We start from the raw sequence: 15,000 nt of genomic DNA on the forward strand, positions 1-15,000 counted from the left end.
TACGAGTCTTTTTGAGTAGGTCTCTAGCAGCTTTGCACAGTGAGATGGTGAAATCTTTGTCCATTTTTCACATGAAAATTGCTCTATTTCTGCCAAGGTTGAAGTGGATCGTTGATGGACTGCAATATTCAAGTCTCGCCATAAATGTTCAATTGGGTTCAAGTCAGGAATTTGACTTGGCACTCGGAACATTTATTTTCTTCTTATTCAGCCACTTGATTGTGGCTGAAGCTTTGTGATTCAGATCATTGTCCTGTTAAAATGTGAATCTCCGACCCAGTTTCAGATTCATGGCTGACTCAAGCAGGTTTTCATCAAGGATTCTCCTGTACTTTGCATCATCCATTGTCCCTTCCATCCTGACAAGCTTGCCAGTCACTACTGATGAAAGCAGCCCATAGCATGATGCTACCACCACCATGCTCGACAGTCAGGATGGCGTTGGCTGGTTGATTTGCAGTGTTAGTCTTGCACCAGACATAATGCTTTAAATTTAGACAAAAAAGTTCAATTTTTGTCTCCTGACCACAAAACTTTTCTCCACATGCCTGCAATATCAGTCATTTTTTTTTACAAACTTCATATGAGCTTTTATATGCGTCTTTTTCAGGAATCACTTTATTCTTTCCACCTGTCCATATAGGCCAGCTTTGAGAAGGGAACAGGATATTGTTGATTGATGAACACTGACCCCTATCTCAGACATAAGCCTTGCAGATCTTTCAAAGTCATTGTTTGATTTACAGTGATATCCCAAACCAGTTTCCTGCTTGCCCGGCTGCTGAGTTTGGATGGGCGACTTGATCTGGGTAGAGTCTGGGTGGTATGATATGTCTTCCACTCCTTTATTATGGATTTCACCATACTCAAAGGGATCATGAGTGACTTTGAAATCTTCTTATAACCCTCTCCTGAAGGGTGCTTCTCCACCACTTTACGTCTGCCTTCCTTGGAAAGCTCCTTGGACTTCATGTTTACCTTGTTGGTTGACCAATTGAGTTTCACCTTTAAACTCCTTCGATAAGTGGGGGAACTTCTTGTTTTTTGGGGGTTTTTTTGGACACATTGTCGAGGCTCGTATGAGAGCGAACACACAACACACAATAAGGGGGGCAGGAGAGAAGAGGGGCGGGTGAGGGAAGGACAAAACAGTGGGGAACAGAGACATTAGGAGATCTGTGGAAGGGAGAGGGATGTGGTGGAGAACAAGGGGTACACAAGATGGACATTACAGGGACTTTCAGGAAGTAAAGCAGGGAATTTTAAGGAGGTGGGTTTGGGGTAGATTAACAGTGGTAGATAAGATCATGGTTTTGGATGGGGGAATATAAGAGGTGGTGGTGAACAGCTGTTTTGAAGACCTGGAGGGAAGAATGGGACTGAAGAGAGTGTAGGAGTTTTTTCCAAAGGTGGGGGAAAAAAAGAGGAATGAAAGAGTGAAGGTGAGCAGTGATTCATGATTTTGGTAGTTTTACCAGAAGGGGGTTGCTAGTGGACCTTGAGTGCCCTGCAGAAATATGGGGGGGGGACATACCGCAGACAGAGCAGGGGGGCAAGACCGGAGAGGAGACAGTTGAAGACATAAAGATCACCGACCTACCTGCGGTGAGAGAATGAGAGGCCCAAAGACTCAGCCTCACCGTAGGAGATACCAATTATCCGAAATGCCTTGGTTTCCACAGCATGAAGCCGAGAAAGGTGAGAGGCAGGACCACCAGCCCAGAGGGGAGAGCAGTACTCCATGAGGCTGTGGACAAAAGCTTTGTACGTGGTCAAGAGCTCAGGTGGGCTGAGGAAGGACTTTGCATGACGGAGGATTCCCAGTCAGCGACAGGTTTGGGAAGCCGGGATGGAAATGTAGCTTTCCCAGGAAAGATCATGGCAGATCATGAGACCCCGAAGCTTGAAAGAAAGGACTTCTTCCAGAAGATTGTTGAGAAAGTGGAGTGGGGGAGGGGAGGCGGGGGGCAAACGGTCCTTTATGAGAGACATAGTGAGAGTGAGATTTGTCAGGAGAATTTTTCAAACTTAATTTTTCAATCAAATAATTTGCTTATGAAGTGATTTAGAGTTAATTAGACAAAGGGTTTGAATATTTATGCAACTAAGAATCATCTGATTTTCTCTGTTAATCTAACTTATTCACATTTTATCTGCATTTTCTTATTTTATCATTTTGTAGTAGTTTGTGAAGACCCCATATGTTAAGTTTGATTTGGAAGCATCTTGAAATATGCTCAGGTGGCATCAAAATGTGAAAACTTTGAAGGGGAGTGAATACTTTTGCAGGCCACTGTATAAGAAGTGCCAGACAAGAGTAAGAAGCAGTCTGGGGGAGAATGTGAGTTTTGAAGTTAAAGTTGGATTGCACCAAGTATCGGCACTGAGCCCCTTCCTCTTCCTGATTGTCATGGATGTTCCAACTGAGCAAGTGAGACAGGAAGTGCCATGGCCAATGATGTTTGCAGATTACATTAAGCTGTGTGGTTGGAGGATGAGTATATGACCGAGTATCTGGAGAAATTGAGAAAAGTGCTGGAAGATCGGGGTATGAAGATCAGTCGCCAAAGACTCAATATATGGATTGTTAGTTTGAGCCGAAGGAACATGATTTGGGTGAAGGTGGAAACATTATGAAAGAACATCTGGAGAAAGTGAGGACCTTCAAGCATCCGTGGTCAGTAGTGCCAGAAGATAGAAATATGGAAATGGAAATTAAGCAACGGATGAGTTCTGGTTGTAATAATTGTAGGGCGTGCAGTGGAATGTTGTGTGATGGTAAAGTATCGCTGAACTAAAGGAAGAATTTACAAGACAGTTCTGAGACCGGTTTTGTTACATCGTGTGGATACTTGGGCAACATCAAAGAAAGAGGAACGGAAACTAGATGTAAATGAGATGCAGATGCTGAGATTGATATATGGAGTGACGAGAAAGAATAAAATTAGGAACCAGTACGTCAGGGGGTCAGTGAAGATTGTGGAATCGTTGAAGAAAGTAGCTGAGAAGAGATTAAATTCGATTGGTCATCTGATAAGCAGAGAAAAAGGATGTGGTGGGGTGAGTGATAGAGAAGAGACTGCCAGGAAGAAGAGGAAGGCCGAAAATCAGATGGAAGGATGTGGTGGTGAGAGATTTAGAAGTTGTGGGATTGGAATAATCATGGGCGACTAACAGGAGGAGATGGAGAAGGGTGTTCAACCGGCATCGAGGCGATCCCAAGTAAAAATTGGAGAAGCTAAAAGAAAAAGAAAAGAACAACATTGATTTTATTTCAGCATGGCACCTTATTGTGTTGCTTTACCCAACCATAATATGTCACTTGCTTTTCAGAGACAATCAGGTGCCGATTAAGGCAAGCTACGGCTGCCTCAAATACATGACTGGGGCAGTGGTTTTCAAACTTCTTTTAGTGGCGACCCAATTTCATAACCTTTCGACATCGCGTGACCCAAAAGATTCAAAACCCGATTCATAATATATAAGATAAGATTTCATATGACACAAGAACATTTACTGTTTACTTTATTCACCATCGTCATGTTTTCATAGACGAGTAAACGGAGAATAGCCGACAGTATCCAAATAGTGCAGTTGAATGTTTCAGAAGTTTCGTCCGAATGACATTTAGATATATCAGTGAGAAGGATGAGCCTGTTTTTCAGAAACCAACTTCTCTATTCGTGGAGAAGTAGATGACAATGCCAGGATCATATCATGCTCCATTTCTAGGTGATTTCTGTACTTTGTTTTAATCACCACCATGGTGGAGAACGACTGCTCACAAAAGTATGATGAAGGATATGGCATGAGAACCTTAATGGCGCGCTGTGACAGGGTCGGGTACGACGGCACCATTTTGCGCCAGAATGTCGACAACGAATTCATCCGTGCAAGAGCCTGCGCTCCTGAATCCTGCTGGAGCTGTACAAGCTCTTCCTGTGCTGTGTCATCTTCATCAGCAATCGAGTCCATTGGAGCCGTGAAAGGGTCCCGGACCACAGAAAAAGACTGCACATCCAGCTCAGGGAAATAGTGCTCGAACTGTTCAATGAGTGACCGAAGGTGACGTGCTATCTCCCCAGAAAGACTGTCGAGCTTAGTATCATCGTACTGGCAGGTCGTTCGATGCTCCACCAGACGGGGGGAAAGGCTGAAGCGCTTAACAGCTGCTTTGTCTGCCAGTAATTTTAGTCGCCAGAAATCCGCTCATTTTGTAGTGAAAAATCATGAGGTTGGCGTCTTTGCCTTGGAGTGAGCGGTTGAGGACATTGAGACGTTCAAAGATGTCAACGAGATAGCACAGTTCTGACAGCCAAGAGTCTGACTCAAGCAACTCTACCCATGCCGTTTTCCCTTGTGTGCGTAGGAACTCCTTCAGTTCATCTTTGAGCTCGTAAATGCGCAGAAGAAGGTTTCCTTGAGATAACCATCTGACTTGAGTGTAGAATAGTGAATTCTTATGGTCGGCGTCCATCTCCTGGCAGAATAGCCTGAATAACCTAGTATTGAGGGCGCTCGATTTGATGTGATTAACCATTTTTACGATTTCTGAGAGCACGCTCTGCAAGGTTTCTGGCAAAGTACGAGAGGCGAGCGCTTCTCGGTGAATCATGCAGTGTACCATGGAGGTCTGAGGAGCCACCTCAAGCAATTTTGCCTTGAATCCAGAACGCACTCCCAACATTGCTGGCGCGCCATCTGTTGTAGAACCGAGCAACTTTCCGAAGTCCAGATCATGGTCACGATAAAACTGCTCTACTTTCCCCAAAATGTCCTCGCCTTTGGTGGTGGCCTCCAATGGTTTGATGAGCAAAGGCTCATCGACAAAGTTATCAGACTTGATGAAGCGGACCCAGACGATGAGTTGCACGTATGATGCGATATCAGTGGACTCGTCCAACTGTATGGCGTGCCACGGCGATTCCTTGATCTTCTGTACGACCTGAGCCGTTACGTCCAGACCCATATCTTCAATTCTGCATTGGATGGTGTTGTCAGAGAGGGGGAAAACTGCCAGTTTCTTTTCCGCTTCCTCCCCAACCATCAGAGATACCATGTCCTTTGCACATGGCAGCACGAGTTCTTCCGCAATGGAGTGAGGCTTTTTAGTCTTGGCAACATGGAGCGACACTCGATACGAGGCCTCGAATGCCCGAGAATTGGTCTGATGGCATGTACCCTCTCTGGTCAAGACACGTATTCTTGAGTGCAAGAAGTTTCCTCTCAAAGAATGCTCTCTCCTTATCCTGATAAGGCACATGTTTTGTAGTCAAATGCCTCTGCAACTTATTTTGTTTCATAGACTCCGTAGAAAGCACTTCAAAACAACTCACACACTGAGGCCTCTGTGGCCCACTTTTATCCACCACGTAGTAAAATCCAAGGTCCAGAAATTTATCCTGGTAAGAACGTTCTCGAGATTTGCTGGTGGCCGGTGCTGCCATCACAAATAAGATCTCGAGTCGTACGTGGAGACGTGAATAGACGTTAATGATAGTCAGAGTCTGAATCTGAGAGGCCATGGATCAAACCACTTATTCCTGCCAAAATGAACCGCCCTTCAGCGAGCCCGTGCATCGGCTGGATCCCATTCCAAGCGTCATGTTGGGCCGGTTCCCATACTTTGAATGAACCGTTTATATTACATCCCGTAAAAGCGAACAACGATCGAAAATAGACCATTTTTTTTCGCTGCAAGCGGATGCCCGCGACCCCACGAAATTTGCTCGGCGACCCCACTTGGGGTCGCGCCCCCGGGTTTGAAAAACCAAGGACTGGGGAATTCACCTAGGTTGCATTTGTTGCTTAACTGAGCAATTTTTCATACAATAATCTAAAATGAAAACATATTGATCACATCAAACTCTCAGTTTGTGATATTCATGTGTCTGTTCCTTTAAAGCTTCAATTATCAAATAAAATATCACAGGGAGCAGTTATAAAAAATAATGAACCACATTATAGGTTTGCAATTTATTTACAAGACTTTTTTGCCCATTAAGGAAAATGGAAATCTATGAAATTGTCAGGCTATTATTGATGTACATTTCACGATCACCATGTTGGCACACTTCTCAGTGAGGTGTGACAGGTGTGACAACACATATGGTGTTTGCTGTATTTATCTTTTTGTTGACACCCATGAACACAATTTCATCGCTTTTCTACAATGGCAGCAATGGCATAAATAACAGCGCATTCTGAAACGAAGCTTCAAGGAATCTACAGGTAGTGGACAAAATAAAAATGAAAACATCTGGGCAGATGAGGCAACCAAGCAACGACTTCCGCACAGGTGTGGTCCATGTGTTAATTAAGCAAATAACATCCCAGCATGCTTCGGGTCATGTATAAAAATTCTGCACATGCCTGGTTGTCCATAATTATGGCTCGCATGGCTGCAAGAGGAGACAACCCAATGCCCCCATCCACAGAGCACATGTGGTTGCCTAATGGTTTGATGAGCATGACACTGATGTTGTCCAGATGTCATGGCCTTTCAGTCACCAGATCTGAACCCAATCGAGCATTTATGCAATATTCTAGAATGATGCCTGAGACAGCGTTTTCCACCTCTATAAAGTTGCTGTGAGTTGGTTAACTTTCTCGTGGAAGAATGGTGCCGCATCTCTCTGGCAGAATTCCAGATGTTTGTGGACTCCATACCATGGTGCATCCACGCCAGACGTGGTGGTCCAATACCCAAGTAAGTGACTTCACATTGGCGTTTCCCTTTTTCTGTCCACTACCTTTATCAGGCATTTAGGATCATTGGTATCTCCCACAATGAAGTTGAGTCTTTGGGTTTCTCACTCTCTCACCGGAGACAGGTCGGTGGTCTTTTTGTCTTCCACCGTCTCCTCTCTGGCCTCACCCCCCTCCTCTCCTTCTCTATCTGCGATCTGTCCTCCCATATTTCCGCAGGGTGCTCAAGGTCTGCCAGCAACACCCTTCTGATAAAACTACCAAAATCAAGAATCATTGCTCACCTTCACCCTTTCATTCCTCTTTTTCCCGCCTCTGGAACAAACTCCCACACTTTCTCCAATCCCACTCTTCCCTCCAGGTCTTCAAAACTGCTGTTCACCACCATCTCTTATCTTTCCCCATCCAAAACCACGATCTTTTCTACCCCCGTTAATCCACCCCAAAACCCACTATTGTGTTGGATGAAAGTGATTGTGGCTCTGGAGGCAACATGTTTGAAGAGCTGCACTGAGGGCAGCACTCTCGGAGAGTGCACGGGCGATTGGAATAAAGGCTCAGGAGCAAGGACCTGTGTGGAGTTTTGGATGTGGTGATTGTACCAGTTCACATACAATACACCCACCTCCTTCAAATTGCCTGCTTTCCTTCCTGAAAGTCGCTGTAGTGGAAGGACCTGAAAGTCCCTGTCATGTCCACCCTGTTTACCACGTGTACCCCACCCCATCCCTCTCCCTTCCACATATCTCCTTATGTCTCTGTTCCCCACTGTTTTGTGCTTCCCTCTGCCACCCCTATTGTCTCCTCCTCCCTTTGTTGTACATTCTGTGTGTTAGATCTTATACGAGCCTCAACATTGTATGTGAAAAAAAAATTCAGGCAGACATATATGTACAGCACAGCTCAAAGTTAGTGCATTGGCCACGGACCTTTTCAATATGCCGTTTTGATTCCCTATGGAATGGGATCTGACTACGGTAAACAAAATGTTATCCTGTTGCACCATAGGCAGGGCATTGCATCGTTGAGTATGCCATCTTTTCAGAGAGAATGTTAATTTGGATGTCCCATATTCTATAGATCTTACTTGTAACTGGTTAAGATCTGTCTCCACTCACAGATCATTTCATGTGCCGGTTTTTACACTGACTCAATTCAAAATCCCCTGTATGGGTTGGATGTAACGTTGACCACATTTCCTCATTAGGCCTTCTTGCTGGCATATAAATGTCACAACAGACTCAAAAATGGCTTTCTGCAGCAGGAAATCAAACCACATTATTTCCATACTCACCTTGTGTTGAACCATTTCTGGAAGAGACTTGCGAACATGCTCCTGGAGACGAAACAGTGCCACAGAAGGTTCATTAGCCAGGAGAAACACACTGTCAGTCAGTTTGTCTGACACTGCAAAAGAAGAGTAATAATACGAGCGATATTTATTTAATCTTCTGCAGAAATCTCCATCAGCTTTGTATGTTCTTCCAAAATAATTGTTCGAAGCAGTTTCTTGGGAGTGAACATCGACAAAAACACTGCCATTATATTTTGATGAAAGCAGCAATCAAAGCATTGGCCAAAGTGACAGCCACTGGGTAAGGTGGATTTCGATGGTCAAAATGATACAAGTCTAAAACCAACTTACTTCCATATATATATATATATATATATATATATATATATATATATATATATATATATATATATATATATATATATATATATATATATATATATATATATATATATATATATATATATATATATATATATATATATATATATATATATATATATATACACATATATATATATAGTTACGAATCTGGAAACCATGCGCACTCAACATTCAGGTCCCAAAGTTAGTTATGCCGGTAAGTACGTGTGAGACAGGTCCCTTCCTTTTGTCTCGTGGGAGAGTCGAATATGTGCGTTGTGATGTTTTTTATAGTTAGTTTATTACATCTCACCACCTGCCCATCACTCTCCATCAGCACCGTTGGCTGCTCGTCCCTTGACTTGCCAAGAGGGAGGCCTCGCGGTCCCAGTCCTCAGCTTCCACAAACGATCCACACGCATTGGTGGCTTCACCACCATCCACCTTCATCAAGCACGTGTGGAGGGGAGGGCGGCTTTCTCCTGGCATGGCCGAAATCCCGACCAGGAAGGCTGTGCCCGTAGGCCCCTCCCCACTGTTGGGGAAATTATTACTCTCTAGACAAGAAACCTTTGCCTCAGTCTGAGTAGGTCAAAGTGTTTGTGTTTTTCCTCTACTGTTCTACTATTTAGTTGTTAAGGCCTACCACCTACTTATAATCTTGTCTTTCTTTGACACTTTGGACATTGCTTGGGTTTCTGAAAGTACAAGGTGACCGGGCTGATAAGCTGTGCATTCTGTTTTTGCGATCAAAGGCCTCTCTGCTTATAAAATGGAATGGATATATGGGGAGGGGGAGAATGATCAGGGAGAGAGCAAATAAATGGTACAGAAGAAAGAACTCCTTGTGGACATTGATTATTACTGGACTTCTGTGGTTTATTTTATCCCGATACATGCAACACTGAGTCGGCTAGACGTTGAATCCTCGAGGAGGTCAAGATCCCTCAACAATCAAGAATCCTTTCGATCACGACGCGGTTCGAGGACAGAAATCCACGTCAGTTGGTGCCAGTGACACGGATTCGAATCGGCGTTGTGCGGCGCTCGTGACCGGAGGTGCTTAATCTGCCGGAGGCAGTGCCTGGAGGAACGACAAGTGCTTGAGCGAAGGTAAGCAGGGGGGGTTCTCCGAGGGTGCGATTTATTTTATTCTGTGATTTTAGAGTGAATTTAGCGGTTGTGATTTGTGTGATTTTAGAGATGGGAAATAGAAATTGTAAAAGGAAGGAAAATGGGTATACCGAGGAAAATTGTATTCAAAAACCACGGAGAGGTACATGTGCAAGAATTATGTTTGATAAGTATGGGCCTGAAGCTGTGAGAGACATGGGGAAATGGTGCAATTGGACCAAAAATAGTCGATTACCCTTCCCTGAGAATGGAACGTTCGATCACGAGTGTTTAGACAATTTAAGAAAAGTACTGGAAGTGAAAAATAGTGACAAAAAGGTCCAGAAGCAGGTGAACTGGAGCGTTTATATAAATTGGATGAAGGAATGTCATGACAGAGACGAAAAGGCACGGTTGTTAAACCTGAAGGGTCAGCTAGACCAATTAACGAAGCAAATGCCGGTGAGACTTGAAAATAAAACCAAGAGACAGCGAGCAGTGGCTGTCAGATTTGAGGATGAAGAAGAAGACTCAGATACATGGCCAGAGTGCACAGTTCCGATAGCACAACCGCTCGAGGACGAAGAAGCGGGAGAGACAGAGGGAGATGATGCCACAGGGCAAGGAGAGGCTCAACGGGGAGCCAGGCGAGTAATTAAGAAAGAAACTGCCTCGAAAACCGCAATACCCTTTGTCTCCAGAAGCAGAGGTAGGAATTGCTCCTGTCGTGGAAGCACTATTGAAACAAGGGATAATTATTCCCACTGTTAGTCAATGTAATACACCGATCCTACCTGTGAGAAAACCTGGGAAACCAACGTGGAGATTCGTACAGGATTTGAGGGCAGTGAATGATGCGGTAATTCCAGCTTTTCCTGTAATTGCAAATCCAACTACCATTCTATCAAGCATCCCAAGTAACACTACCTATTTTAGTGTTGTGGATCTTTGTTCAGCTTTTTTTAGTATACCAATAGCCCAAGAAGTACAGTTTCTGTTTGCATTCACCTACCAGGGAAAGCAATACACTTGGACTGTATTGCCCCAGGGTTATTGTGAAAGTCCAACATTATTCTCGAGGGCCCTCAAAGACGACTTGGATGATGTAGTTTTCCCTTGTGGATCCACACTGATTCAATATGTTGACGACCTGCTGATCTGTTCAGCGTCAAAAGACGCATGCGAACGAGATACATTGACATTGTTGAGGGCCTTAGCCAGGAAAGGACACAAAGCATCGAGAGCTAAATTGCAATTTTGCCAAGAAGAAGTTAAATATTTGGGACATATTCTGAAGGGAGACACAAGACGCATCTCCCCTGAACGTATAGCGGCAATATTAAACCTGCCCAAGCCAACTACTGTTAAACAGATGAGGTCTTTCCTCGGAGTGACCGGCTATTGCAGACAGTGGATACCAGATTATGCGGCCTTAGTGCGCCCCCTGGTGGACATTGGTTCGGCAAACGCGCCCAGCCCACTTGCATGGACACAAAATGCAGACAAGGCTTTTGTAACGTTAAAACAGGCTCTTTCTTCGGCTCCCGCTCTGGGTTTACCAAACTATGAAAAACCTTTCCATTTGTATGCATGTGAGAGACAGGGATTCGCACAATCTGTGCTGACACAGAAGCACGGGAATAAATTACGGCCTGTTGCATATTATAGTACTAAATTGGATCCGGTAGCGCAAGGATTCCCCCCTTGTCTCAAGGCAGTAGCAGCCGCTTCGCTCGCGGTGCAGGCGACCGAAGCGCTCGTCGCGGGAAACACTTTGATTCTCCTGGTACCGCATGCAGTGACAGCTGTATTGTTAAAAACGAAAACACAACATTTGTCGGCTTCAAGAGCAACAACATACGAACTCTCACTCACAGCACCCACGAACATTACGATTAGGAGATGCGCACCGCTGAATCCTGCTAGTTTGTTGCCAGGAGTACAAGATGGTGATCCTCACAATTGTGAAGAGATAATCGCCCACACGTGTCAACCCCGTCCTGACTTGAAAGACACACCAATCCAAAATTCTGAATTGGTTCTATATGTCGACGGCTCATCATCGCGTGCACCTGATGGATGTTTATTAACAGGCTATGCCGTTTGCTCTGATCACGAAGTAATCGAAAGCGGGAGATTGGCTGAGAGCTGTTCCGCGCAGCAGGCAGAACTGTTCGCCCTCACTCGTGCATGCCATTTAGCCAAAGGCCAAATAGTGACAATCTACACTGACTCCGGCTATGCCTTTGGTGCTGTACACGAATTCGGAGCACTCTGGCGCGAAAGGGGTTTTATAACGTCATCAGGTACACAAGTAAGGAATGGAACATGGATTGCGAATCTACTGGAAGCAATACTTCTGCCTCACCAAATTGCAGTGGTAAAATGTGACGCCCACACTGGGAGATCTGATGACGTCTCACGGGAAATGCCAGGGCAGATGCAGCTGCAAAATCTGCTGCCCACACCAGAGCTCTTTTAATATCACAATGTGTATTGAGACAAGAGGCAACACCGACCATTGACGATATAAACACTTTGCAGACAGCTGTCAGTGCTAAAGAACGAGATTTGTGGATACTGGCTGGATGTGAATTCGATAATGAATCTAAATTATGGAGATCATCTGATGGTCGTGTGGTGGCACCAAGAGCTCTATTACCTTGGCTCGCCCGATTGGCACATGGGGCCGGGCATACTAGCAAAGGCGGCATGAGTGCTTTAATTGGGAGACAGTGGTTCGCCCCGGGGTTTAGTCCAATTGCAGAACAGTATTGTAAGACATGTCATATTTGCCAAAAACATAACCCAGCAAGGGGGGTGGAGATGGCCCCAGGGGGTCATCCAATTCCATTCGGACCTTTTGTTCATATCCAGATGGATTTTGTCCAGTTACCAAAATGCTGCGGTTTTGAATTTGCGTTAGTCATCGTCGATTTGTTCACCAAATGGGTTGAGGCTTACCCTTGTCGGAAAGCAGATGCCATTACTGTGGTTAAACTGTTGATGAAGGATTTCATCTGTAGGTTTGGAATACCTTGTAGGATCTCCAGTGACCAAGGTACTCATTTCACAGCCGAAGTGGTGAAAGAATTATGTCGCGTATTGCAAATAAAGCAACATTTCGACTGCCCGCATCGTCCGCAATCTGCGGGGGCAGTAGAGAGGCAAAATGGATTCCTGAAGAATAAACTGGCCAAGATTTGTGAACAAACTGGATTAAAATGGCCAGATGCTCTGCCAATTGCTCTCATGACTATGAGATCTACCGCAAATCGAAACACTGGCTTATCTCCGCATGAGATTCTGATGGGAAGACCAATGAGATTACCGAACTCACCTCCTTTGACTATAAAAGACATGAACGTGCAGCAAATGGACGACACGTTGCTTACGTTCTGTGTCTCTCTGAATCATGCTGTAAGAACTTTTTATGCACAGGTGAAACAAGCTCTGCCAGAACCAGCCACATCTGATCATCACAACTTCAAACCCGGAGACTTTGTTTATGTGAAAATTTACAAACGGAAGAACTCTCTTCAGGCACGTTGGTGTGGGCCATTTCAAATACTGCTAACTACCCATACAGCTGTGAAGTGTAAAGGAAGAGCAACATGGATCCATGCCACACACTGCAAACTGGCACACGGCAGAAAAGAACCCGAGGAGAACATTGCTTCCTGATAACTTTAATGATTCTTTCCATTGCAGGATTATTTGTACTACTAAATGCAAGTTGTACAATGTGTACTTGGCCTGTTAATCCGATAAGTACTGTCTGTGATCAACATTAAGCTTAACGAGCAAAGTGGGTTCACCACATGGAATAAACACTTATCTGGCTCTTTCTCGTAAACACGCGAAAGCTTTTAATAAAACCAATTGCTGGGTTTGTACTAAGATACCTCATTCAGCAGTTACTGGGATACCGCTTCTGGCTATACCATTCAATCTGAGTGAATGGTGTGGGTACTGGGCAAAGGAAAGAAACTGGGATAAACAAGATAATAACCTTGACGACCACATCGTTACCAATGGAAATGGAAATTGCCTCCGACAACGAAATTTCAGTAACTGGTTTTGGCCAAATTTTAATTTAAGTAAAATGCCTCCACATTTTATGGTTGAACGGGCAACAGAAAAACCCGAACTATGCTTGGTACAAGAGGCATGGGGAGAAAGAAGATTAGGGAATTCTGAATGCAGTCATTATGTTTATGAAAATCACACGATGGGACCACAAGTCGCTTTAAATAATACCTATTTCGTGTGTGGAAATCGAGCATACCCATGGCTTCCAGTTAATTGGAGTGGATCCTGTTTCTTGTCATTCATTTTGCCACATATGCGCCTGTTATCTAAGTCACCTTTTGAGCATTTGAAACGGGGTAAACGGGGTTTCACGTCAACTGAACTGTTCTTCATGATTTTAATCCCTCACTACGGTGTTGGACAAACGTCTGTGGGATTGGCAGAGTTAGCTGCTTCGCTTGAATTATTGGCAAATAAAACTGCTCTCGGCATGGTTGATATCAACTCGGAGGTCGTCGCCCTACGTGCAGTTTCAATGCAAAACCGAGTTGCGCTCGACCTCATTCTCGCAGCTCAAGGAGGAACGTGTGCTGTAATTAACTCTGAGTGTTGTACTTATATCCCTGATAACTCGGAGAAAATCACGAACATAGCTGACAAGATTAAGCAAGAAGGAGCCAAGTATCACAATTATTTTACGAAAGATGGGCTTTATTCCTGGTTTGAAGGGATTTTTGGAGGCTGGGGAACTACCCTATTGCATTGGATTTCCGTTGGGTTATTGTGGATCATCATTGTAGTGGTGCTTGTTAGATGTGCAACAATTACAATGCCGGCATTGATTGTTTCTTGTCTAAAGAGGAATACTGCTAAAAGGTGATGGTGGCCCAAGCACCACCCTCATACCCTGGTTTTGACACTGAGTCCTACGACTCTTTTGAGATAGAACCTGAACTTGGAAATCCATAAGTAGCGCAAATGAATGTGTTCAATATTCACGGGAATTGTCAATCCACTCTTGCTCATCTGCTTTGTTCCCGAAATAGGTTGTCGAAAATCAGCTGTGCAGCCCAACGGGTAGCCTTATCTTCTATCGGCCTAGGGGCCTACCGGAACCTCAACCAGGTCCGAAGCTGTACAACCACATGAAGCCACCTGGCTTGCGGGACAGGAAAGGCTAAGGGACTGAGCTCTACGATGGGGAAAGGGGGGATGTGACTACCCAAGAAAATGGGCACACTCAAATGCAAGAGAGAATGCATTTCCAAGTGAAGAGAAAATATATATCGTTAAACTTAACTAGTGTTGCCTTATTAGGCAACAAGGGGGAGTGTTGGGGAAATTATTACTCTCTAGACAAGAAACCTTTGCCTCAGTCTGAGTAGGTCAAAGTGTTTGTGTTTTTCCTCTACTGTTCTACTATTTAGTTGTTAAGGCCTACCACCTACTTATAATCTTGTCTTTCTTTGACACTTTGGACATTGCTTGGG

The 15,000-nt window shown here is 44.4% G+C and overlaps 1 protein-coding gene across 2 annotated transcripts in view; it reads right to left on the reverse strand.

The window, feature by feature from the left end:
- The window catches only part of BORCS8 (BLOC-1 related complex subunit 8), a 45,132-nt gene that overhangs the window by 17,882 nt on the left and 12,250 nt on the right, over window positions 1–15,000 (reverse strand). For both annotated transcript variants that reach the window (XR_015049545.1, XM_085847258.1), the window contains exon 2: window positions 8,003–8,115. Coding sequence is in view for 1 of the 2 variants with exons in the window: in XM_085847258.1 (XP_085703384.1) it covers window positions 8,003–8,115 (113 nt within the window). In the remaining variant the exon portion in view is untranslated. The remainder of the gene's footprint in view (window positions 1–8,002; window positions 8,116–15,000) is intronic.

This window comes from Eptatretus burgeri, chromosome 11 (assembly GCF_056783735.1).
Source record: "Eptatretus burgeri isolate ZD-2024b chromosome 11, Ebu_testis_v1, whole genome shotgun sequence".
NCBI lineage: Eukaryota > Metazoa > Chordata > Myxini > Myxiniformes > Myxinidae > Eptatretus > Eptatretus burgeri.